The sequence below is a fragment of the Oncorhynchus nerka genome, linkage group LG27, assembly GCF_034236695.1.
Source record: "Oncorhynchus nerka isolate Pitt River linkage group LG27, Oner_Uvic_2.0, whole genome shotgun sequence".
Taxonomy (NCBI): Eukaryota; Metazoa; Chordata; class Actinopteri; order Salmoniformes; family Salmonidae; genus Oncorhynchus; species Oncorhynchus nerka.
The window spans coordinates 71,180,380-71,208,006 of record NC_088422.1 but is presented as its reverse complement, the minus strand read 5'-3'; the positions used below and the strand labels follow the sequence as shown (position 1 = coordinate 71,208,006).

At 45.0% G+C, this 27,627-nt stretch overlaps 1 protein-coding gene across 4 annotated transcripts in view; it reads left to right on the top strand.

Moving 5' to 3' along the window:
- The window catches only part of LOC115112278 (transcription factor 12-like), a 107,143-nt gene that overhangs the window by 62,467 nt on the left and 17,049 nt on the right, over positions 1-27,627 (top strand). For all 4 annotated transcript variants that reach the window (XM_029639226.2, XM_029639225.2, XM_029639227.2 and 1 more), the window contains exons 7-12: positions 5,498-5,633; positions 6,072-6,124; positions 19,773-19,872; positions 20,601-20,740; positions 21,359-21,503; positions 21,625-21,695. In XM_029639226.2, the coding sequence (XP_029495086.1) occupies positions 5,498-5,633; positions 6,072-6,124; positions 19,773-19,872; positions 20,601-20,740; positions 21,359-21,503; positions 21,625-21,695 (645 nt within the window). The remainder of the gene's footprint in view (positions 1-5,497; positions 5,634-6,071; positions 6,125-19,772; positions 19,873-20,600; positions 20,741-21,358; positions 21,504-21,624; positions 21,696-27,627) is intronic.

The following is a 27,627-nucleotide window of genomic DNA, read 5'->3' as shown; positions in this document are numbered from 1 at the left end:
TGTCTGTCTCTCTCTCTCTGTCTGTCTGTCTGTCTGTCTCTCTCTCTCTCTCTCTGTCTGTCTCTGTCTCTCTCTCTCTCTCTCTCTGTCTGTCTCTGTCTCTCTCTCTCTCTCTCTCTCTGTCTGTCTGTCTCTCTCTCTCTCTGTCTGTCTCTCTCTCTCTCTCTGTCTGTCTCTGTCTCTCTCTCTCTCTCTCTCTCTCTCTCTCTCTCTCTCTCTCTGTCTGTCTGTCTGTCTCTCTCTCTCTCTCTCTCTCTCTCTCTCTGTCTGTCTCTGTCTCTCTCTCATTGGGAGTGCGGGCATACTCTTCTGTGTGTGCCCATATTGAGTTGGGCCTATGTCCCCAGCGGAATGAGGTAATGAACAGGGCTGGGGTGTGGGGGGAGAAAGAGGGAGAACAGGGAAGAGAGAGTGGGAGAGAGAGGGGTTGGCAGATTGCCGGGTTGCTGTGTTGCCGTGGCGGCAGCAGCACTCTGTTCCGCAGGTAGCTCCTGTGTGCCTCCTGCGAGACGGATTACCCTGATTAAAGTGACAGGATGCAGTTGACAGACGACTCCCATTATCTCCTCAAATCTGCGTGACATTTCACAGTGGAGATGATCATTGAGATGTGAAGAGGCTTGGGCAGAAAGCCCTGTGATTCAGGAAATTCTTGACATAATAAAGCCTTGTGTCGGGTATTGGGCATTAGCAACATGATTGACTGCAACGTCATTTGATGCAAGTGTGTTATTGGAGTACTAGGGGAGGACATTTTCTCCTTAGACAGTCACACACTGACTACAGAACAGAACAAGCCTTGGCTGTTAAACTCAATTTCACTCAATTCTCTGTCTGTTTTCTTCTTCGTCTCAATTGTCTCTTTTTTTTCTCTCCAGAATATCAAAGATTATGGGTTTAGTTTCATGAAAGCATAACAACATTTTCTGTCATCTTTAAATAGAATTCTGATGATTTGAAGATCTATGTAATCAACAACCAATAAACCCTGGCCTCGCTGAAGTTTCCTATGCTTTACTATGTGTACTGTAGATTACATGGTAATTGATATTTCATCTGACCTCTTGTGGCTCTTGAATGGTTTTTGTTCCATGCAGTAGTTTCTATAAAAGAAACACCAGCTAATATAGCTGGAAGGATTCAATATCATTGAACAAAGGCAGCAGAAGTGAGTCTGGTCTGGTCTGTTTTGCCATGTCAATGTCAATGCAGTGGCCTCTGTGACAGGTTGTCAGTTTGCAGAGCCTGCTTCTCCCCTCATTTCTACTGCAGTAAAGCAGTGGCAAACTTGATTTTCACAGGACTTGATGGCCTTCATTCCAATCTGTTAAAATCAGAATCTATGGTATTTTTAGAGTACCACCTCACTGCCATTTTGGTGTTATTGTGAGGGGTTTTGATTTTGGGGAAATATTTTGTATTGATAGTAGGTGAAATACCCAGGGAATCCAGATAATAATAATGATGAACATTTTTGTGGAAATTGACCAAGGTCAAAGCCTTCCTCTGACCTACAGTTGAAGTCGGAAGTTTACATACACCTTAGCCAAATACATTTAAACTCAGTTTTCACAATTCCTGACATTTATTCCTAGTAAAAATGTCCTGTTTTAGGTCAGTTAGGATCACCACATTATTTTAAGAATGTGAAATGTCAGAATAATAGTAGAGAGAATGAATTATTTCAGCTTTCATCACATTCCCAGTGGGTCAGAAGTTTACATACACTCAATTAGTATTTGGTAGTGTTGCCTTTAAATTGTTTAACTTGTGTCAAACGTTTCAAGTAGCCTTCCACAAGCTTCCCACAATAAGTTGGGTAAATTTTGGCCCATTCCTCCTTGGTGTAACTGAGTCAGGTTTGTAGGCCTCCTTGCTTGCACGATCTTTTTCAGTACGATTGAGGTCAGGGCTTTGTAATGGCCACTCCAACAGCTTGACTTTGTTGTCCTTAAGCCATTTGTCCACAACTTTAAGTATGCTTGGGGTCAATATCCATTTGGAAGACCCATTTGCGACCAAGCTTTAACTTCCTGACTGATGTCTTGAGATGTTGCTTTAATATATCCACATAATTTTCCTCCGTCATGATGCCATCTATTTTGTGAAGTGCACCAGTCCCTCCTGCAGCAAAGCACCCCCACAACATGATGCTGCCACCCCCGTGCTTCGCGGTTGGGATGGTGTTCTTCGGCTTGCAAGCCTCTCTATGTAGATACTTTTGTACCTGTTTCCTCCAGCATCTTCACAAGGTCCTTTGCTGTTGTTCTGGGATTAATTAGCACTTTTCGCACCAAAGTACGTTCATCTCTAGGACACAGAACGCGTCTCCTTCCTGAGCGGTATGACAGCTGCGTGGTCCCATGGTGTTGATACTTGCGTACTATTGTTTGTACAGATGAATGTGGTACCTTCAGGTGTTTGGAAATTGCTCCCAAGGATGAACCAGACTTGTGGAGGTCTACAATTGTTTTTCTGAAGTCTTGGCTGATTTCTTTTCATTTTCCCATGATGTCAAGCAAAGAGGCACTGAGTTTGAAGGTAGCACTTGAAATACATCCACAGGTACACCTCCAATTGACTCAAATTATGTCAATTAGCCCATCAGAAGCTTCTAAAGCTATTACATAATTTTCTGGGAATTTTCCAAGTTGTTTAAAGGCGCTGTCAACTTAGTGTATGTAAACTTCTGACCCACTGGAATTGTGATACAGTGAAATAATCTGTCTGTTAAACCTGTTACTCCTACCCCCTACTTTTTCGAACATTCTGTTAAAAATCGCGCAACATTTCAGCGCCCTGCTACTCATGCCAGGAATATAGTATATGCATATGATTAGTATGTGTGGATAGAAAACACTCAGACGTTTATAAAACTGGTTAAATCACGGCTGTGACTATAACAGAACGTGCGTTTCATTGAAAAGTGCAGGAAAATCTGATCACTGAAAATGGGAAAATATATCCATGCGCCACTTCAACCCATTGTTAAACGTGAACGACATTAAATGGGGCCGAGGTTGCAATACCTACAGCTTCCACACGATGTCAACAGTCTTGTCATTTGCCTACGATTTGTTTCTTGGTCAAACGGATGCAAGGCAGCGCCTTTCTTCCGGTCTCTGACCGGATATTTTGGTTGAGATTTACCCGGACATTATTTCCAGACGTACAGCTATAGAATATACATCGCCTCGTGATCAATTTGATCGCTTATTAACGTTTACTAATACCTAAAGTTGCATTACAAAAGTATTTCGAAGTGTTTTGTGAAAGTTTATCGTTGACTTTTTTAATAAAAAAAAATGACGTTACGTTATAAAACACAATTTTTTTCCTTGATCACACAGTCTTCATAGATCGATATCTAGGCTATATATGGACCGATTTAATCGAAAAAAAGACCCAATAGTGATGTTTATGGGACATCTAGGAGTGCCAACAAAGAAGATGGTCAAAGGTAATGAATGTTTTATATTTTATTTGTGCGTTTTGTGAAGCGCCGACTATGCTAATTATTTTGTTTACGTCCCCTGCGGGTCTTTTGGGGTGTTACATGCTATCAGATAATAGCTTCTCATGCTTTCGCCGAAAAGCATTTTAAAAATCTGACTTGTTGCCTGGATTCACAACGAGTGTAGCTTTAATTCAGTACCCTGCATGTGTATTTTAATGAACGTTTGAGTTTTAACGAGTGCTATTAGCATTTAGCGTAGCGCATTTGCATTTCCAGATGTCTAGATGGGACGCCTGCGTGCCGGGTAGGAGCAAGAGTTAACAATTGTTGGAAAAATGACTTGTGCCATGCACCAAGTAGATGTCCTAACCGACTTGCCAGAACTATAGTTTGTTAAAAATAGATTTGTGGAGTGGTTGAAAACAAGTTTTAATGACTCCAACCTAAGTGTATGTAAACTTACGACTTCAACTGTATGTTAGTTTAATGTCATTGGTTACCGGGTCAATCCACAGCCCTCTCAGTCAATGAAATACATTTATAAAGCCCTTCTTACATCAGCTGATGTCACAAAGTGCTGTACAGAAACCCAGCCTAAAACCCCAAACAGCAAGCAATGCAGGTGTAGAAGCACGGTGGCTAGGAACTACTGTAGTGTTTCCTGGAAGCACATGAGGGCTCCAGTCTTCAGAGCATCTCTCTCTTCTGAGGTATCCTCACTCACCTCAACCCTCCCTCCTTCTCCACTTACGGTCCGCAGCAAATTAGACTAATCGGTCAACACCCTTAATTGGCCTGTTTGCTGGGGACACAACGGTCACTGGAGTGGAGTGGATACTGGCGGAGCCTGGAGGCTGCTGGAACCTTCCAGAGGCTGCCTCAACTCAGTCACATGACACAGTAAACAGGAGAGGAGGGTGCTGAGGACTCAGGACTCCAGCCCACTAATCTGGGCCTGTCAGATCAGAGGCAGGTTTTGGGACAGCTCTGTGTCATCTCGGCTCTCCTCCACTAATTGGATACGTGTGCCTGAGATCAGACACAGGTCCAGCAGGCTGGTGGCCTGGTGACTCCCAGGTCTCTTGGACGGACGTTTTGTCCAGTTAAGCCGGCGTGGTTTTCGGGGGAGCCCACAGATCCTGGGATCAGACTGATGGTTTAATGAGCCTTGAGCTGCCCTCCTCTCACCCCCTACCCCTGCACCTCCTCTCACCCCCTGCACCTCCCTGAGCCCTCTCCCTTCAAAGACCTGCTCCTGCAAGTCATGACATGTCCCTGGTTGTGTCTGAAGATGCCCTCAGGCCGTGATCGCTGCTGATCAATACCGTTCCACTGCAGGCTGGAGGAGAGGGAAATCACTAGGTCAGACTGATTGGATGGATTTCTCCTTGTAGTTCAGTGGAGCTGCAAACAGTGGTGCACACAGGAGTACAAAAATGACTGTGTGTATAAAAAAGAGAAACTGAAATGTGTATTAGATTTCTTATGCTGATGCTCCATAACAAAGCACCATTTACCAGTATTATAGAACAGTACCATTTTTTTCAGAATGTTTTCAAACGAACATTATACCTTTTGTCAGCTCCACAGGAATCATTCATTAACACATATCTATGACATTTTGAAAAATAACTATTTTACTGCTAAGTGGACATGCATTAATTGAGGTGTCTGCGCTCATCTGCTGCTGTGAAAATAGGTATTTACTGTCTTTACCGTTAAAGAGATGTATTTTTGCTGAGGGCAGGTTGTTAGTGAATTATGGTAGCATAACACACAGTGGCCCCTTATTCCCACTGGAGCACATCTCCATAAAGCTGTTCAATGGATTGATTCATGGTATTTAATAGATCATTAGGGGAATGGCAGATTCATGGCCAAGTGTTTTACTGATAATATTTGACAGTACATAAGATCACCCCCTGACTGCATGAGTACCCCCCCCCCCCCCACTCTCTCACTCTCCCACACACACACACACACACTAGTTTCACACTGCTGTTCTCCACTTATCTGTTGTTTCTCTGTTGTCTCCTCCAGGCCAATCTGCGGCCGGACATTGGTCTGGTAAGTCCTGGGCCTGTGACCACATCGGGGAAAACGGCCCCTCCCTTCTACCCTCCCTTCACCGGGGCAAACCCCAGAAGACGCCCCCTACCGGAACCTACTCCCATTGGTCAGTGCCAATTAACCCATGCCTATAGATACAGAGCAGGGCAAGTTATCAAGTCCCTGACAATGGCATTTTAGTCTAGTATCGTGTTTAGAGCAGTATGTGCTGATCTATTTTCACTAACTCCATGAACAAGCCTGCAGGAGTCCCTGTGTTTTTAATGGATTAATGACTTTTGCTTAGCCATTATACTCCTATTTTAACACTAATAATGATTATCCTGATGATTTCAATAGATTGCACAACACACACAAATTATTTTGCATTTTACATGACAAATTGTTTTTGATTTGACTTGATTGTGTGCAAGAAAGAATGTTTAGGCCAGGGTTGGCATCCTCATCGTTCCCCTCTTTATGCCAGTGTGTGAATGAGTGTTGTGTTGTTTACATCCCACAAAGGCCCATTCTATTGCCTCAATCCTGTTTTATCTTTTCACAGATCCTCTACAAACAAAGAAAGTTCGCAAGGTCCCTCCTGGTCTGCCTTCATCTGTGAGTGGAAGATCATTTCATCTGCCTGCCATGCCTCTCATATATAAATAGATCTCTCAGTGAGCTTAACCAAACACACACACACAAACAAACACACACACACACACACACAAAGAGAGCTGTTGCCATCAATGTCACACAAACTTTGCTGGGATTTTACTTGTTTTCCTTGACTCTTCAAAGACGTCCTCTGCAGTGGTACCTGGTTGATGTGTAAGGGAGCCCATAGCCCTGCCTTGTTGTTTGTGTGTGTGTATACTAGAGAGTGTGTGTATGTGTGTGTACATTGGGGTGATTGATTTTGGGGTCTGTCCTGTCACAGCGTGGTCTCATCAGCTCCTCTCCTGGGACGCAGGGCTATGCGGGGCGCGGGGTACAGAGCTGTCGGAGCGGATCCCCGGCGCTGCTCTTTTGATGTTTAATTAGTCATTATGTAGCCAAACAGGAGGACAGACAGCGATTAATAGTGCAGAATCAGAGACATTTCCATGGGTAATAATCCCGGTGGAGCAGAAGACATTAGAATGCAGAGGAAGTGTGGAGCTCAGCTTGCCTCCGCCTGGGTCGGGCCTCATTAATATGCATAAATCACTAAGTCAGATGTTCATTGTGAAAATCCTGGTGGATTCTCAAAGAGGGCGATTAAGCCTTGCCTTAACTTCCCAGCCACTGGTACCAGCCGATGCTTTTAATAAAAAATGTATTAAATGGTTTTAGCAGAGATCCCTCTTTACTTTTGTGCTGAAGTCTTCAGCCCCAGAGAACAAGGGGGCTTTGATGAGGGTAGCTCAGAGACTGGATTTGCTTTTGGGAGTTGTGATAATCGCGAACGCCACCGCTGTTCCTCTGAAATCAGATATGGAACAAGACACAGGACATAAAAGAGAGATGTGTTTTGTCTCTGAATTTGTGTTTGAATACTAGTTTGTCAGGAAAGCAGCGGAGTGGGAAACGCACGCCGCCTCTCCCCTCATGAAGTAGGTGAAGGGGATATGGGGGGGTGGTGCCTGGAGACAGGGAGGGAGGCAGAGAAAGATTGGTTGCTTTGCGGGGTACATCTCTTTGTTGTGTAAATGGGCGCAGGGCTTTTATTTGTCTCTGCTTAACACATGGGCGCAGGTGCACTATGTGACTCATAACAGTAGAATCAAAGCAGTACAATCCTGAGTGGAATAAGTAGAGGAGCTAATGCAGCTTCTTCTTCTGTCACTCTGTGTGGAGAAGACGAGGCCTGGATGTTGGAGGAGTTAGTCTCTGATCCCAAGACAGAGCCAAGACTTTAACAGGGAAAAGGGGTCTGTTTTTCTCTTATTTCCTCTGGTTGCAGGGAAAGGTAAAGAGAGAGAGCCTGTGGTATGGGTGGTGTGTGGGGATGGAGGTTGAGTAGGCGGTGATGGAGGGCTGGTCTGGAGGCTTTTAGGAGGTGTTGTATGGGCCTGGTGGGAAGTGTTGGGCGAGGAGGTGGAGGGGACATGAGCTGCCATAGCTTGTCTTGCAACTGATTATAGGTGTCTAGAGGTTATATACTGGCTGGTAGGAGGTGTGTGTGTGTGCGTGTGCATGGGCGTGCGTGTCCGTGCATGTACAGGGGTTATCTGCAGGGACCTAGACTGGTTGTGGGCAGCAGACAGAGGAGGTGGAGTTTAGGGGTGTCGAGGGCACAGGCACACCTGGAGCAGGGTTGCCAAGGGCAGCTGTGCCGTACTGGGTGAGGAGCCTGCAGTGTACCTGTAATGCAGAAATGCAGCTGGCTGCTGAAAGGCTTTTGCGTGTGTAAGCACCCAGGCTTCACCAGAGGCCTGAAGAGCTGCTTGATTAACAAAGTGAACACAATGCTTCATATCATTATTTTCCCTACTGGGAATTCTCTTTTATTTATTTCAAACTAATTTTTTTTCATCCTCACCTAAAAATGGTTGAGGAGGTTTGGATTTGAAGAGCGGTGTGTTTTTAATGAGCGGCTGATGTGTGTATATATGATGTGTGTATATATGATGTGTGTATATATGATGTGTGTATATGTAGGATTTATATTGCAATCATAATATTTATGGGAGCACATCCTCTGTGCATTTAGGTTGTTCCCCTGCAGTATATACCAGGATGTGGAGGCCATCAGGGAGAGCCAGCCAGCTGCTGATTGCAAACATTCACATGTTTATACCCCAATCTCGTCTCATATACACACTTTTTCCTTAACCCACTTTTGCAGTTCATTTTACGTACATGCTTCTTTTAGGGAACAGGAGCTACTGTACAGATGTAGGATCTTAATTTGATTACTCATTTGTTACTGAGAGTTTTCCTGCACAGCAGGAAATGAAAACTTGTAGTGTTTAAAGTCAATGTTTAAAAAGTCTAAAGTTTGTAATTTCCACTTTAAAAAGTCAAACATGATTTGGCCTAATGAAAAATGTATCAACCCCTACAAAACAGTTTCATACATTTTTATCCACATACTAATTCATATTTCCTGTTGCTGCAGGATCATTATTGTATTATTCTGGCTCAAAGGAAGATCCTACATATGTAGGTGTGTCACCAACTCTGTCAGCCTGATAAGCACCATCTCCCTCTGAACAGTAGATCAATAGATAAACTGTGTACATAGTAAAATACAAATAAAGTGAGCAATGTGGCACAAACATGATGTAGTACAGGGATCATCAACTAGATTCAGCCGTTGGTCAGGGGGCCGGAACTTAATTACAAATAATATGTGGACTGTAAATTGACTGCAAGAAGCCCAAACAGATATTTGACAAAAATATAATAATTTCAAAGCATGTTGTATATTGGGGAACCCTCATAGTGTATATGTGCACTGGAGTCCACTAGTCCCAATTCAAGCACATTATTTATTGCTTCTGATATTTATATTAAATGTAGAACAAAAATTCAGTACAATGAACACAAACACAAACACAAGCTCCTTAGCCATTGCAGATGATCAGAGGTTGACTGTATCGGTCTTAAGTCTTGTAAGGCTGACTTCATGATACAGTGGGCTGACTGTGGTCATAGCTAGATGTATCACTTTGTAAACTGAGCATCGCTCTGAGTGAAGACATAACGGGCTATCATTGGATGGACAGCATGCTGCGGAGCAGGGTTGCTGACGGGCAGCTGTACGGGCACCTGCGTTAAGGGTCCGTCTGACAAGAGGACAGAGGAGAGAGACGCGCCGCGTGTCGGCAGCTCTGTGGCTCGTGGGGAAAAGCTGTATCTTGTAGGATATTCATGTGTAGCTGGGAGGGCATTGCTGGTGTGTGTGTAAATAGCCAGGCTTTTTTTACGTGCCCTTGTCACTGGCACAACGGCTTGATGTGACACTTCCTCCATGGCTGTGGTGATGCTAGTCTGGAGGAGGGGAAGAAAGAAAGTGGTGGGAGAGGGAGGAGGTGGGAGGCAGAATCAACTCCCTTCAGGGACTTTTGCTAGCGAGAACCCTGGCTGTGAATGACAAAAAAGATTGTCATTTGCTTTTGACAGATCACTCAGACACCCTCGTTTCTGAGAGACTTTCACTTAGCAGGGAAACAGGGACTAGAAGAGAGGAAGTCTGCTCTGCTCCGGGCTCTGAGACTAAGATCCAGGATTTTGCCTCGCAGTGTTTGGGTGAATGACACACAGAGGTTATCTCCTGTGTGTGTGTGTGTGTGTTTAGCTGAACTCCGAGAGACTACAGCCCCCTTTCATCGATGCAGCTACATGTATTTTGACTAGACAGCCATCTGCAGGCAGAGCAGGATGGTGCAGTAAGCATAGCTCATTTTGGGTTCTCTTTGAACCAGGGCAGGTCAGGACCTGGCAGAGGGCAGCTCTTGTGAGTAGACGTGCCTTTGGATGAAACGCGTCAGCAAAGCCTTCTGCAAATACAGCCAAACAATCATTGTTTGATGTGGCCCTTTCATGTAGGCACGGTTGTATCGTCTCAAGTGATCTGGATATCCTTGTTGTCTGGCTGTTTCACAGCATCAGATGACTTACCAGACAACGGTCGTTATGCACTGTACCTCGACATTCTTGTATCCATTTTTTTTTTAAATTAAGTATTTATTTTAATTTTTCTCTTTTTTAATTCAATAAGGGTTTTAAGAGTATGGTCATTGTGACATGGTCATGGAATGTGGGTTGACATGGTCCATTTCATTTTCTAAAATCAAATCTAGAATATTAATAGTACTAAACAGAACAGGACTGTCTTTCTGTCTACCTCTGCCTCCTGGTAACAGACCAGCTCCCATCCATCTCTGGGTTGGCATGATGTCCATTATCTCAACACCTATCAGGTCAGCAGGTCAGAGTCAGACCACCAGGGGGCAGTGTGCCGGGCTCTGCTGCTCTGCTCTGACCCCTGTCTGAAGACCCTATGGGGATGAGCTCATTAGATATATGCCCCTCGTTTGCCTGGGATGATCCTGAACAGAGATCCTCACCCCCTCCCTCCCCGGGGCCTTGCCTTGTTGTGTTTATCGGTCTTTGGGTTGCTCAGATTTAACAATGACATGAGAGGTGGAGATAAAGGAGAAGGCCAACAACTCCAGAGGTCCCGGCTGCTTTCATCTAAAGGAGAGAAACAGAGTTAAAAGAACATGAAGCAGAAATGAACGCACACATTAAAGTCATTACTCACATTTCGGCCTGTAGTAAATGATTAATGTAGGGCCTGGCTGCGTGAGTGCACCATGTTAATGCAGACCTTGGTTTTAGACTGCTGCCTGGCAGGCTTGGCACTGTGCTCTGTCAACAATCACTAGTGATTAGGTTAATAGAGTGTGTTAGTTGGAGGTTGTTTAACTCTAAACCACACCAGAGTGGCCAGTGGGATATACTACAAAGCAGGATCAATGAGTTAGCCAGCTAACTTGTCTTTTTTGAAAGATATGCTTGAAATGAGTATGGTCTAATTGGCTCAACAACCAAAAACACATATCTAAGTTTATCCTTCTTAATGAACCAGAAAATCAATAGTTATTTATAGTTGTTTATCAAAGTTAGCTGGCTAACTCATTGATCCTGCTTTGTAGTATCCCCTCTGGTGTAAGAGAGCGTCAGCAGTGGAGGGTTTCCTCAGAGTGTGTAAGTCAGAGCCATGTCAGGGCGCTTTCATTGGATTGGTCCTTCTTGGGTGCCTGGTTGTGCATTGGACCAGTGAAAGACTAGAGGACACTGGCAAGAACACTGACCTACTGTACTAGGCTGAACTGGATAGAGAGGCTCAGTCTTAATGTCGTGGCTCAGAGATAGCCTCCTTCCATCCAGCAGCTTTATTCATGCGTATTGGATCTCTGTGTTTGTGTAGTACACATTGCCGTTGTCGTGACACCCTTTATATTAATACAATTCATTGGTTCCAGAATCAGTTTTGATGACTTAGAACAAACAAAGAGACAAGGAAGGAATTCAATGTGATGTTGCTATGTAGCTAGAGCAGTGTCCTATCACTAAATAACTTTATGAACAGTTGTTTGTCCGGGAGGATTTGGATGACAAAGGGCAGAGTTGATGAAAGGGAGTTGGGTGGAGTGTTATTTTGTGGTTCGTAGGGAATGTGGTTCAGATCATATTTGGATGGAAGAGAGAGAGAGGGTCTGTGTTCCAGCCTATGTTGAATGAACTCACAGAAGTTTAGGGGTGTACTGAAAAAGATCCTATGAGGCATGTCTGTGGACTGGAGATCCATGTTAACTCTGGGGAGGGCAGGGTGTCTGTCTGCCTGTCTCTCTGTGTATCTCTGTGTCTCTCTGCATGTCGGTCTGTCTCTCTGTGTGTGTGTGTGTGTGTGTGTGTGTGTGTGTGTGTGTGTGTGTGTGTGTGTGTGTGTGTGTGTGTGTGTGTGTGTGTGTGTGTGTGTGTGTGTGTGTGTGTGTGTGTGTATCTCCTATGTCAGGTCAATCAGTCAGCCAGGCCAGGAGTGGCTCAGCCAGGATTACCATAGCTACATGTACGTATGTCTGGCAGAAGCAGCACTAGAGGAAGTGTATGTTGACTCAGTCACACAGAATGAGTGCTTTATAAATAACCCTAAAGCACCTTTCTGCTTCATACACACATGCAAAGTGTTAGGGAAATATGGTCAGGGGGGAGTTGGAAGAGGAGGAAACGTGTCTGTCTTTAGAGATTCAGCAGTTAGAGATACTCTAACATCTCAAACTGAAGCAGAGCCAGTAGCACTGCACTGTATGCCTGCTCTGGAACAGCCTACAGTTGACAAAATGCCTGTTCTGTGCTGGTTTATGCAGTCGTAAATCATAGGAGTTAACGTGTAATGAATGTGTAACTAAGTCAAGGCAAAGCTTTGTGTTATAAACTTCTTGTGGGGTTTTGGGCAGATTAAGAACCCCCCTCAGCACCCCCGACCCCCCCGAATAAAAACCAGAGCTTCTTACAGGAAACAATCCCCCCCATCCAGTCTTATGACATCATGGCTAAATCCATGCGTGAGATGGAGGTGACCTCAGTGGGTGGATTTGCAGTGGATCTTTTTTAACACCCAAACAAATCCCAGGGGAAAGAGCATGGCCACTGGCTCAAATGTGATTAGAGGGGGGAGTTGTGTGGACAGGTGCATGGCTGGGTGGCTGCCAGTGAGGTAACACTTGGCCCACTTTGACACAGATGCAGACTGGTCCTGTTCCTTGGTGGCTGATGGTTCAGGGCCCGGGCCCAGGTTCAATGTTGATGAAGTGATCGAGGGTGGTGGTCCTGGCTCTGTCTTAAGAAGATTAGTGTTTAGGATGAGAACTGACATGGTTCAGAAGCTCAGGAAATGAAGTATGACAACATGGGCGTCGTCTTCTCAGTAATACAGCTAATATCTGGTTGTCTGTTAGACAAATGTAAATGATCCCAAAGTGTCCCTGTGTCACAGATCCCTCTGGACCTTTCATTGCGCACACCTGGCCCCTATTCCCACTTATTGTATTCGTATATATGTGCCCTTTGTTTACCATGGTGCTGTCCATTATTGTTAACATGTCCGTTGGTGTGTGTGAGTACCTGTGCTGTGTGTTTCGGGCTTTCGTGCCCTTGTGAATTGCGCAGATGTATTTATTCGAGGTACTCCTCGCTCTTTTGTTTGGGTCTCAACCCTGTGTTTTGTGTACGTGTTTGTTTGGTCTTCGTCCCCGTGCCTTTACACTGCACGCCGTAATTTGGGCTGAATAAAAAACCCTATTACGCATTCCTGCACCTGTCTCCCGACTCTCTTCATGCCAGCGTGACCCCCTGTGTCTGCAGCTACATGTTGTATGCTGTGTTTGTGAGTCGTAGTAATGCGTCTGCTTTTATCAATGTTGAGTCCATCTCTCTTTACTCATTCTCTTTGAGCTTTCATGTTCTTTTCTCAGCACGGCCTTCTGTGTCTGGACCCGTTTTTGGACCCTTCAAACGCACATTTTCCTTAAAGCATCAACTTGAAACGGGTCCAGATATAAAGTGGTACCAGCATGTGGACCCCAGTGCCTTGGAAGAGTTTAAAAGAATCTCAGAGAAGAAAGAGGAATACATAATAATAGTACTGAAGGAAAAACATAATAAAGCCTCGTTTTCTTTGGGAAAGGAGACTTTCATCTTTCTATAACAATAATGCTCTCAATGAGTGCACAGGACTGTGTTTAGTCCAGGAAGCTTCCACTGGCAGACATGAAAGGCTCCAGGGAGGCTGGATGGAGTGGGCTTTAAAGGCTCTGTACGGCACACGGGTCAGTCCTCACCTCTCGCCTCGCTCTTCCTCCTCTTCCCTTTCTCCTCCTCTCCTCTTTCTCCTCCTTCAATGGAGGCCGACATGGAACAGCAGAGTGGTCTGAGAGTGGCAGACAGTGAAATGAAATGGCTGTGGCTGTTTTGGTTGTACCCCTCTGCTTCCTCCTGGCCTGTGGTGTACGTCTGAGCTTGAGGCCCCCGGGGGTTTAGGAAATGGAGCATCACAGTTCTGTTGCCTGTCTGACGTCAAGGCCCGGCCCCTCAGCAGCTGTGGCGTGTGTTTAACAACTCTCTCTGTTTACAGTCACCGTCGTGACAAGGGGGTTCATTCTGACTATAGGGAAAGTGTCATTGTTATGGAAGCACACAGTATACATGAACATTCTCACTAAGACGTTCTACAACATTCTAAATGTTTCTTTCTCCTTCTCCCTGTCTGTTTTTATGACTCTGGGTATTCTACCGTTTCTTTCTCCTTCTCCCTGTCTGTTTTTATGACTCTGGGTATTCTACCTAAGAAATAGAATCCACATTTAATTTGAGGTCTTATTTTCCCTTCCTATTTTCCTTTCCTTGTTGAGAGTCCACTTTCCCATATTGGTTGTTAATTGGTATAACTTTGAGTGTGGGAACAGGTTCAGCTCCTGTCTAGATGGTTGTGTAGAAACCCTATCCCTTCATGTTACCTTACCGCTAGCGGACTAATTCAGTTATTACAAAAACAACAGTTTAGCCTGTTTAGGATTAAAACCTGTGTGGGAGAGCATGCTTATTGCAGTTATTTACCCAGTAATTTGTTTGCTTTTGAATAACGTAAATTAATCTTATCGTGCCCAAAGCTAAATAGTTTTAGTTCAATCTCCCCTGCAGAAAATGTTTATTGTTTATGTTTATGTTTATTTTTGGGAGTTATCATTTTTTTCTCCTCTTTCTAAATCAACTCACACATTTGTTTTCTGTCCCACCTCCTTGCTTTAACTTTTTTACCCCCCTCCCCATTCGCCTCCCCTCCCCCAATCTGCTTTCCTCTTTGCCTCAGCACTTATGAAGCTTAGTGGGAAGAACCATATCAGCCCCTCCCCTTCTCTCTACCGCCCCCCCTAACACTGTGGCGAATGGTTCAGCCCTGTTTTGCATAAGTTTCCTCTGAGTAGATCCATGTGTGAAAGGCCAGCCCAGGACTGAAAGAATTAGTCCCTTTTTAACGGGTTCGATGTATGTCTAGGGAGAAGGCTTGTGTGCTGCTGCTGCCGTGCTCTAAAACAGTACACTTGCTCCAGTCATCAGTATAATAGCCGAAGCTATCATGTATTGCGCCTACCCTGTCCCTGGAATGGGCAGCAACTCCTTAATGTATTACTACAACGGGAAATCGGTGAGTTCTGTCTGCGGGAGAAAGAGAGAGAGAGAGTGTGTGTGTGTGTATCCATGTTTGTAATTGGCCCTCGGGTATGGAATTGCAGAACATTGTGTTGTCCGGCTGCACAGACTGATTTTTCCGTTGCCTCAGTTACAGCTGTGTGACAGTACCATTTGTTTTCTTTGCAGTTCAAATAGAGGACTTACTTCATTTCTTTCTCAATATGTTCCAGACATGTTATAGCCTGAATCTGTTAGATGGTTCACTTCTTCTTTTTTTAGCTAACCATGTATGTCAAAACTTACACTTAATTTCAGCACAGACTTCTCTATTAGAGATAAAGCAGAATATAAGCAAGGCACATCAATTGTATATAAGTAGGAACAAATCTCAATATGTGGTTGTGTGCGGTTGAAAAAAAAAGAAAGTGTCACACATGTTTTTTGTCTCTCACCTCTGTTCGTAGACAGACAGACTGAAAATATTATGTTTTAGCTGTGAATTTATTTTTACTGGCTGGTTGGTTCAGCACTGAGACTGGGTTGAAATAATAACATGTGGAAGTCTGGAAATGATTAAGGAAAAGAGGCTGCCTGTTAAGGTTAGACTTTCCTGTTTGTAGATTGAGCTCCTAGCACCAGCGTTGCTGTTATTCCATATGTTTTTAATCACATCGGCATTCTGGACTCTACAGGGAGCCTAATGTGATTCCTGGATTGCTCAGTAAAAAACTCTTTGATTTCTGTGTTCCTGCAAAAACTTTTATTTTATGTGTCTGTATGTGGGAGTGTGCGTGTGTGTGTGGTTGCGTGCATTTTTGTTTCGGTTTACCTGCCTCTGAGCTAAATTGAGTTTCCTCAGATGTTTGCAGTAATTGTGTCACAGGTGTAAAAGTCTCACTGGCACAGCTGCTGAATAAGAGATGAGCAGAGAAGTCTCTTCCTGTTTCCCAGCTTCTCTCCAGAGAGCAGAAACACTGAAACACCCACCCAGCTCCATCTAGAAAGAGAACTCCACCATTCAGAGTCAGGGCCTCATTGGACCTCATTCTCTGATCTTCTCTCCAGAGAGCAGAAACACTGAAACACCCAGTCAGCTCCATCCAGAAAGAGAACTCCACCATTCAGAGTCAGGGCCTCATTGGACCTCATTCTCTGATCTTCTCTCCAGAGAGCAGAAACACTGAAACACCCAGTCAGCTCCATCCAGAAAGAGAACTCCACCATTCAGAGTCAGGGCCTCATTGGACCTCATTCTCTGATCTTCTCTCCAGAGAGCAGAAACACTGAAACACCCAGTCAGCTCCATCCATAAAGAGAACTCCACCATTGAGTCAGGGCCTCATTGGACCTCATTCTCTGATCTTCCCTCCAGAGAGCAGAAACACTGAAACACCCACCCAGCTCCATCCAGAAAGAGAACTCCACCATTCAGAGTCAGGGCCTCATTGGACCTCATTCTCTGATTTAAAGAAACCAGGAAGTTGAACATTTCTATACTATTGTGAGATTCACTTTTATGAGGTCAACATGTTCAGGCTTGTGTTTTTAGCCCTCCTCGTACCCCATTAGGACAATGCCCTTTGTTTCTACAGCACCACAGATCCCTTTGATCTTTTTATATTACGTATTACCAGGAATGTCTTACAGGCCGGCAGAGGGAGGAAATTGGGAGCGTGTGGGCAGCATGGGTCAACTTTATGATCCAAAGCAGTCGATAAATAACCAACCAATACCAAGCTCTTTATCTTCTCTTCGTCTTCGGAGGAGAGATAAATAGTGTTTATTGTGAGCATAAACAAAACTCACATTTACTTGTTGGAGTTTTGAGAGGGATTATTGTTTTTATGGCACGAGCCTTAAAGTCTTTGATTTCTGTGTTTTTTGACGTATTAAGTGTTTTCTATTTCCGTCGTTTCCTCCAGTTCCATAGAAAATGAGTAACCCAAGATTTAGAGAATTCAGATATTTGGGAGGATTTGGTGGGTGGAGTGTTTTTCTAAGGTGTGGCCTTTCCTGTCTAATATCCCTCAAGTGCACTGAGGACTGGACCAAGGAGGCATCCAGTAAATGACTGTTTTTCTCAGGAAATATGGAATAACTATTTACAGGACAAGATAACATCAGGAGTATGAGTTTTGCCTCAGAGTATAAAATGAATGTTGACAGCTTCCCACGTATATAACACCTGATATCACCTCATTTATCAGAGTGCAGTTGGTCTTTGAAAATGGTGTTTCTTGAGACTTAAATCTTGGAGTTTTTAAGCATCAACAGCTTGAGGCTTGAGATGTCTCCGTTAAAGGGTTGCCTGGTACCAGGCTGCAGCACTCAACATGCCCCATCAGGAAGGTGGTTCTGGGGCTGTGTAGCAGGGGACCATTGTTTTGGAGCTGCGTGTGTGCCTTTTAGCCTCTAAGTGTGTTAGATTTAGACTTGAAAAGAAAGGCCCTCGGGCATGGTTTGATTCCGCATAGTGACGTGCAGAGACAGGATACTGTGTTGACACCAGCAGCCCACTGCTCTCAGCTGTTCTCTTTTGTGAGTTTTTGCTGTGGTGATCATTTATTTTTAAGAGGTTATTTTCGCCGTTGTCATTTGGTGTATCCATATGTTGACAATATAATGTTTTTTTCCATGTGCTGTTTTGATTGGTGTGGTGTTGAGATCAAAGGCGGGTGCTGCAGGCTGGTGATGTGTGGAAAGATGTGGAGGGACTCATCAGCCCTCTCAGATCAGCCACAGAGACGAGAGAGTTGCAGAACGAAGCTCTGCCAAGAACCTACTGTCCCCATTCTCTCCAATCTGACAGTGAAATCTGATGCTTGTTGATATTAAGTCAAACATGAGTAAGCTCAGTGTATGAACCACAAACCCTGAATTAATGATTGCTTATGGATTATGATGGCTACAGATATTCTTAAATTAAACGTGATGCGGAAAATATACAGAAACTAAACACCCAAACTCCAACAACTGTGCTGGTCCTACTGGCCCTGCTGGCCCGGGCTCTGAGTGATGTCTCTTTAATTCATGTGGTAGTAAAAGGAAACCCAGGCGGGCCCTCTCCTCCAGAGGCTAGGGGAATGAGGCGCCCGGTGTTTGGGTGTTTTATTAATGCCTTGACTGGCTAGCCCAGTGTGAAGAGGACAATTAGCATCATCCACCGCCATATGCTGCCCATTGAGGCTCAGACTGGGACAAAGCCAGGGCTCCTGTGTGAGGCTAACCTGGAATCTCCACGGGAGTCCCCACACCCTGGGTCACATGTGCGAGCCAGAGGACCCAAGAGATCCCCTCCCTGCTAAACGACGTGTACAAAGGGTGCTGGAGTTACACACACAGCTAATCACATGCTCACACACACTGCTTGTGGCCCTGAGTGTTGGCTAAGCTGACTGACTGGTATGTTGTTCATGTGAGTGAGTGAGTATGTGTGTGTCTTTCTCTTGACGTACGTAGTAAAGTGATGATGAATGAAATATGTTGGGGTTGTGTCTCGTAAATAAGATGATTATACTTCAGTAGGACAACAAAACATTCTCTCCAAGCCCACTGACACATCTTGTTGCATTAGGAAGCAACCTTTGAAGTTCTTGAAGAGCTCTGTTCACGCAAACAGATGAGTATGCCATTAGGTCATTAAAAAAGGAATTTATGTTGCTGGTGACTAGAGGAGGGGGGCTGGGTGGCAGGTCTGGTAGTGATTTGTGCTGCATGGTGATGGTGTTAGGGTTGAGGGACCGGCCCTCTTTGTGGCGTGGTGAGTTCACTGGCTCTCTCTCCCTTGCTCTCGCTCCCTCCATCTGGAGTGGATGAAGTCAGAGACCACATCACTAATGTTTGGCCTCACGACCCTTTGATCCTCCCACCCAGCCTGGCACAGCCACAGCTGCACAACAGCCCTCTGTGCCTCACCGCTCATTCCCTCCGTCAATCCCTCGCCAGCTCACAACCAGGTAGCAAAATATAGAAAAGCACAGGCTCCATATTTGATTTTCTGATTTGATTTGTTTCTTTGGCGAGCTGCAATTTGCAGTGTTTTTATGAACGTTTGTGTGTGCTGGTGTCATTATAGTTCCATTAAGAGCTGAGACAATATGAAATGCAAACACCCCCTGATAATCCAGTCCTCCCTCCACGAGCCTTCCAAATGAGCCCAGCTGCCACACCACTGGCTTCTTAAACTGGCACGGCTCAGTTCGTTCACTACATTCATTAAAGTAGACATGAATCCGGCTTCAACATACAGCGCTACTTTACAAATAACAGTCGTGTGAGGAATAGGGACAAATTTAGGCGAAGATACTCGTTTGCATCTAATGATGGTTAATGAAGCCGTCCTTAATGCACTGGCTTAAGATTGTGATCAACCCACCAGGCAGGGTGGTGGGGCATTAAAATTGTTCCTCTTCAACATCATCCTAATAACTCAACCAAATCATCATCATTATGCTCCTGCCACATACAGAGAACAGTCACAAGTTACATCTTAGAGGATAATGACTTTGACAAAATGCTAGACTGCCCTATGCACCTGCTGTTGTTATTCATGTTAATAATGTCTGTTTTCTTTTGGCAGGTGTATGCCCCGTCTCCCAACACAGAAGACTTCAACAGAGATTCTCCCTCCTACTCATCTCCCAAACCCCCCAGCAGTATGTTTGCAACCACTTTCTTTGGTAAGTGATTCTGACTTAAGACAGTCTTTGTCATGGAGTCTAAAGAAGCCAGTATTATCTGTTTGTTCAATCTGAGGCGCTGTCTTTGTCAATGTCTTCCCCTGCCTGTTGATAGACAGTGGACCCATGAGAAAATATTTCTGGACAAACATCCTAACATCACACGCAGTTACTCTCTCTGTAGTCACTCTCTCTGATGTTGCTAAACAGTTTTAAATGTTCAGCTCGGTTTAGCAATTTCTTTCTTCTGGTAGACAGTATTTCACTGAGCCTGGTCTCAGTCGCCTGTCTTTGAAGGGATCTGGTTGGTTTCTGTTAGCCAAGGGAGGCTTAGTGTTATCTCAGCTGTGTCCAGGACAGGGCTTGTGTTTCAGTCCTAAAACCAGACTGGGAAAGTGAACAACCCCCTTGTGTGATCCAGAAACTCAGCAGAGAGGAGGGGGACTGCCCTCTGTGGAAAGGTCTCTCTGGGCTCTCATAATCAAGCTGTGTGTTGTGGTTTGTTGTTGTGGTTTGCTTTATGGCGGTTCAGGCATATTGCATTTTATGTAAACTTGACTGGTTATTAAACTAAAGCCATTAAAACGTCTTTGCTCCCTTCTGGAATCAAATCCAGGATGTCTCTTCAATTGGATGATCCTTTTGTTACATTAGTCGTTATACTGTAAAGAATAGGGATGAAACTCAAGACGGATCAATTTCAACTCAACTCTGTTTGTTGTCATTAGATGGGTCCCACAACTCTTCTGATCCGTGGAATTCCTCCAATGGGATCAACCAGCCTAGTTATGGAGGAATGCTGGGAGGATCTTCATCTCACATGCCGCAGTCAGGAAATTACGTCAACATGCACTCACATGACCGCCTGGTAAGCAACACAGCTAGTGATGTCTCAATGTTTCCCCTACCTATTCTTAGACAGTCTACCCCCTCCCTGTTAAGCTCTATTGCCCCTTGCTCATTAAACATTTGGCTTGCATTGGTTTCAATTGAATATTTGTGGTGTGCAATATTGCAGCCCATAATATTGCCCACCCTGCCTACAAAAAAAAGTCTGGCTACGGGAAACACTGTGACTGATGTGTATTCAGCCTCCATGTCCTGTTCTGCCCCATCAGAGCACATCCCCTCCTCTCTGCTGAGCCCGTAGTGAGAGTGATTGTTTTGAGCTGTGGCCTGGCTATCTCTCTATCTGATGTTGCTGCCTGGGCAGTATCTGTGTAAGACACGGCTGACCCCCTCTATCAGTGTTTCATCTGCTCTGCTCTGTCTGCCCAATGTGTCTCACTGGGACTCACAGGGAGCCTGCAGCTGCTGCCCAACCAAAGCCCTCTGCCTGTCTGGGCTCCACATTCATATAACCTCTCTTTTATCAAGTGATATTTTTTCACCATGCACAATGCTATTCTTACCACTGAACAAGTGTATGCACACACAATATTGCATTGTCCTGATGAACAAGTGTTTTGTCCTCTTTCTCTTTCAGAATTACCCTCCACACTCTGTGTCGCCGACAGACATCCATGCCAGTCTTCCTCCAATGTCCAGCTTTCACCGCAGCAACGCCAGCACTTCACCATTCGTTAACCCAACACACACCCCGCCTATCAACACCACCGACGGGGTCATGGGTACGGCGAATATTTGGTTGATCTACTCTTAAATATCAATAGGCGAGATAAATTCCTATAATGATGTTCTCTTCTTTAATCTATGCTCTGTGTTATAAATGTCCTCTCCTTGTTTCTGTAGTTGCTGCAAATCGGGGGAATGCCACTGGAAGCCAGCAGACTGGAGATGCACTGGGCAAAGCTTTGGCTTCGGTGAGTATAGCACACCCCTGTTCTCCTCCGGGGAAATGGGAAAGCCTCAAAAGAGATAGAAACCATGTTACAAATCCACAGAGGTTGTTTGTTGGGAGTAAAGCCCTATTGGTTTACTGGTAAATGGAGGCACAATCCATGCAGCACTTAAAATTGCACTCTCTCCCTCTGAATGGCAGTTTGATTGAGGCGTTAGGCTTACATGGATGGTTAGGAATCCTCCGTGGATATCCCCTCTAGGTTGGTCCCCTCTCTGGGTGTGAATCCTGTGTTCTTGACTACAGTACCTTCTCCACTCACTTTAATATCAAATATATTTTTTATTCCTGTGTTAAATTGAGATGGTGCATTATATTAATGGCCCTCTTCAGTCTGTAAAGGAAGCGACCTCGGTGGTCACGATGGGTATTAAGTGCTATAGTGAATGCTGATTAAATAAGCCCAGAGGGCTGTGTTTGCAGTTGTTTCTGGGCCTAAGCCTGGATAATTGTAGACTTAATCTCTGAGTATACAAGAAAGGAAATTGTAAAAAAATATAAAATAAACCATTACGCACCAGTTTGAATAATCCAGCCTTGGTATTTGTTCCATTTTTGATCATGTTTGACAGACAGTAACTCATAAACCGTTGTGCTACTGAGGATGAATATGTCCTCCTTCCAGTTAGAGCCCTCTTGGTTTCAACAGCCACAGAACCTCACAGAGCTCTTCTGTCCCTCCTCTTACTGATTATTTCTCATTTGAATAACTCCCAGAACTCATCTGTAACCCGGCCTAATATACACTACATGACCGAAGGTATGTGGACACCTGCTTGTTGAACATCTCATTCTAAAATTATGGGCATTTAATATGGAGTTGGTCCCCCCCTTTGCTGTTATAACAGCCTCCACTCTTCTGGGAAGGCTTTCCACTAGATGTTGGAACATTGCTGCGGGGACTTGCTTCCATTCAGCCACAAGAGCATTAGTGAGGTTGGGTGTTCCAATTCATCCCAAAGGTGTTAGATGGGGTTGAGTTCAGGGCTCTGTGTAGGCCAGTTAAGTTCTTCCACACCAATCTCGACAAACCATTTCTGTATGGACCTCGCTTTGTGCAGAGGGGTATTGTCATGCTGAAACAGGAAAGGGCCTTCGTCAAACTGTTGCCACAAAGTTGGAAGCATAGAATTGTCTAGTATGTCATTGTATGCTGTAGCGTTAAGATTTCCCTTCACCGGAACTAAGGGGCCTAACTCGAACCATGAAAAACAGCCCCAGACCATTATTCCTCCTCCACCAAACTTTGCAGTTGGCACTATGCATTGGGGAAGGTAGCATTTTCCTAGCATCCGCCAAACCCAGATTAGTCTGTTGGACTGCCAGATGGTGAAGCGTGATTCATCACTCCAGAGAACGTGTTTCCCTGCTCCAGAGTCCAATGGCGGCAAGCTTTACACCACTCCAGCCAACACTTGGCATTGTGCATGGTGATTTTAGGCTTGTGTGCTGCTGCTCGTCCATGGAAACCCATTTCATGAAGCTCCTGACGAACAGTTCTTGTGTTGACGTTGCTTCCAGAGGCAATTTGGAACTCTGTAGTGAGTGTTGCAGCCAAGGACAGACTATTTTTACGTGCTTCGCTCTTCAGCGGTCCCATTCCGTGAGCTTGTGTGGCCTAGCATTTCGCAGCTGAGCCATTGTTGCTTCTAGACATTTCCTCTTCACAATAACAGCACTGGGGCAGTTCTTGCAGCGCAGACATTTTACAAACTGACTTGTTGGAACGGTGGCATCCTATGACTGTGCCACATTGAAAGTCACTGAGCTCATCAGTATTTTATTTATTTTATCTTTATTTAACAAGGCAAGTCAGTTAAGAACAAATTCTAGCAATTCAAATCTAGCAACTTTTCGGTTACTGGCCCAACGCTCTAACCACTTGGCTACCTGCCACCCCAAGGGCATTCTACTGCCAATGTTTGTCTTTGGAGTTTGCATGGCTGTGTGCTCGATTTTTATACATTTACATTTTTACATTTAAGTCATTTAGCAGACGCTCTTATCCAGAGCGACTTACAAATTGGCGCGTTCACCTTAAGACATCCAGTGGAACAGCCACTTTACAATAGTGCATCTAAATCTTTTAAGGGGGGGGGGGTGAGAAGGATTACTTTATCCTATCCTAGGTATTCCTTAAAGAGGTGGGGTTTCAGGTGTCTCCGGAAGGTGGTGATTGACTCCGCTATCCTGGCGTCGTGAGGGAGTTTGTTCCACCATTGGGGGGCCAGAGCAGCGAACAGTTTTGACTGGGCTGCGCGGGAACTGTACTTCCTCAGTGGTAGGGAGGCGAGCAGGCCAGAGGTGGATGAACGCAGTGCCCTTGTTTGGGTGTAGGGCCTGATCAGAGCCTGGAGGTACTGAGGTGCCGTTCCCCTCACAGCTCCGTAGGCAAGCACCATGGTCTTGTAGCGGATGCGAGCTTCAACTGGAAGCCAGTGGAGAGAGCGGAGGAGCGGGGTGACGTGAGAGAACTTGGGAAGGTTGAACACCAGACGGGCTGCGGCGTTCTGGATGAGTTGTAGGGTTTAATGGCACAGGCAGTCAGCAATGGGTGTGGCTGAAATAGCCAAAGCCACTAATTTGAAGGGGAGTCTACATCATTTTGACTATAAAGTGTATCTTATCTCAGAGAAATGAAACCGACAAATGACTTTTATTCCTAGTAAAAAGTGAGAGAAGTAGGATGTGTAAAAGCGTAATGGGTTTACATTTGGGAAGTGCTATGGCTCAGTGGTGCGCACCCGAAAGAGAAAAGTGTGTATGATAATCACAAATGAAGTATTTTTGTATTCGCAGACTCAATTCTATTAGCATGACAAAGCTGCAGTGAAATGGACACTGTTGGGCTGGGGTGAGACGAGGGGGGTGGGGAGGCCAGGGGGAGCGAAGGGGGTTCCTAACTGCTGTGGCTCAACTCTGCGGGCCGCCCTTTGTGGGCCTTTTGTTCTCCGGCCTTTTAAACGGGCCGTGCTTATTGGCCCCCCGCTGCCCGGGGGAGCGTGACCGATGAGGAGGCGGAGCCTCATTTGTTGTTGGTAAATGAGTCGTGTTGCAGTTTGAATACAGCAAGAAGTAGCCCGGGACAAGAAGAATGGCCCGTTGTATATTGCAGGGTCAGGAGTCACAGCTATAGACGGCCTGCTTTGGAAAGAGAAGAGATATTGGCTAATTCGTTTTGAGTCCCATTGATTTGAGACATACACTTGTGATCACAGTTGATGGTCATTACTTCTCAACAGGATTGAGTGTCTCAGGGTAAAGATACTGAACAGTGACAAATCCTTTTGACTGAGAAATGTGATTTTAAAAGAATAGAGAAGAAGAAGCATGTGTAAATCCCCACAGGGAAAAACATCTCTTTTGGTACACGGAGTGACATGCAATAGCCAAACCACTTGGATTTTCAAAAGTTGATTGAAACACAAAAGCTTGGTGATCAAGCTTAAAAGAGAAGATTATTAATAACGGCGTTCCATTGTGTTTACTGAAGTTAAACGGTTTCCTATGAGTAGGATGTGATGTTTACTTGGAGGACTGAGAAATCCTTCTGGATCTACTGCCTCTGCTAATTAATGGGAATCAAACCTCTAATACCCTGGTTTACTGGGAGACACTTTCCATTATGGCACAAACTATCCTCTTAAAGGGAACAAATCAGGGATGTGTTGTCAGCTTTAATCCAGCATTTCTCTAAACAAATGAAATCCCTGTGAAAGTTTTAAAGATATAATCTGTATGCTTCAGAATCACATCATCCTCTCTCTCTCTTTCTCGCTCTCTCTTTCTCTCTTTCGCTCTCTCTCATGATAGTCATGTCGCCCTAAAACCTCATTGACCCAAGCTTTACATTCCCCACAAACACAGTGGAAGGTCTGTACATGCTACGGTATGGTAACAGAGCCATTGACCCAAGCTTTACATTCCCCACAAACACAGTGGAAGGTCTGTACATGCTACGGTATGGTAACAGAGCCATTGACCCAAGCTTTACATTCCCCACAAACACAGTGGAAGGTCTGTACATGCTACGGTATGGTAACAGAGCCATTGACCCAAGCTTTACATTCCCCACAAACACAGTGGAAGGTCTGTACATGCTACGGTATGGTAACAGAGCCATTGACCCAAGCTTTACATTCCCCACAAACACAGTGGAAGGTCTGTACATGCTACGGTATGGTAACAGAGCCATTGACCCAAGCTTTACATTCCCCACAAACACAGTGGAAGGTCTGTACATGCTACGGTATGGTAACAGAACCATTGACACAAGCTTTACATTCCCCACAAACACAGTGGAAGGTCTGTACATGCTACGGTATGGTAACAGAGCCATTGACACAAGCTTTACATTCCCCACAAACACAGTGGAAGGTCTGTACATGCTACGGTATGGTAACAGAGCCATTGACCCAAGCTTTACATTCCCCACAAACACAGTGGAAGGTCTGTACATGCTACGGTATGGTAACAGAGCCATTGACCCAAGCTTTACATTCCCCACAAACACAGTGGAAGGTCTGTACATGCTACGGTATGGTAACAGAGCCATTGACCCAAGCTTTACATTCCCCACAAACACAGTGGAAGGTCTGTACATGCTACGGTATGGTAACAGAGCCATTGACCCAAGCTTTACATTCCCCACAAACACAGTGGAAGGTCTGTACATGCTACGGTATGGTAACAGAGCCATTGACACAAGCTTTACATTCCCCACAAACACAGTGGAAGGTCTGTACATGCTACGGTATGGTAACAGAGCCATTGACCCAAGCTTTACATTCCCCACAAACACAGTGGAAGGTCTGTACATGCTACGGTATGGTAACAGAGCCATTGACCCAAGCTTTACATTCCCCACAAACACAGTGGAAGGTCTGTACATGCTACGGTATGGTAACAGAACCATTGACACAAGCTTTACATTCCCCACAAACACAGTGGAAGGTCTGTACATGCTACGGTATGGTAACAGAGCCATTGACACAAGCTTTACATTCCCCACAAACACAGTGGAAGGTCTGTACATGCTACGGTATGGTAACAGAGCCATTGACCCAAGCTTTACATTCCCCACAAACACAGTGGAAGGTCTGTACATGCTACGGTATGGTAACAGAGCCATTGACCCAAGCTTTACATTCCCCACAAACACAGTGGAAGGTCTGTACATGCTACGGTATGGTAACAGAGCCATTGACCCAAGCTTTACATTCCCCACAAACACAGTGGAAGGTCTGTACATGCTACGGTATGGTAACAGAGCCATTGACACAAGCTTTACATTCCCCACAAACACAGTGGAAGGTCTGTACATGCTACGGTATGGTAACAGAGCCATTGACACAAGCTTTACATTCCCCACAAACACAGTGGAAGGTCTGTACATGCTACGGTATGGTAACAGAGCCATTGACCCAAGCTTTACATTCCCCACAAACACAGTGGAAGGTCTGTACATGCTACGGTATGGTAACAGAGCCATTGACCCAAGCTTTACATTCCCCACAAACACAGTGGAAGGTCTGTACATGCTACGGTATGGTAACAGAGCTCTTCTGCCATTGAGGAGACATTGTTTTTTATTTACATTTACATTTAAGTCATTTAGCAGACGCTCTTATCCAGAGCGACTTACAAATTGGTGCTTTCACCTTATGACATCCAGTGGAACAGCCACTTTACAATAGTGCATCTAAATCTTTTAAGGGGGGTGAGAAGGATTACTTTATCCTATCCTAGGTATTCCTTAAAGAGGTGGGGTTTCAGGTGTCTCCGGAAGGTGGTGATTGACTCCGCTGTCCTGGCGTCGTGAGGGAGTTTGTTCCACCATTGGGGGGCCAGAGCAGCGAACAGTTTTGACTGGGCTGAGCGGGAACTGTACTTCC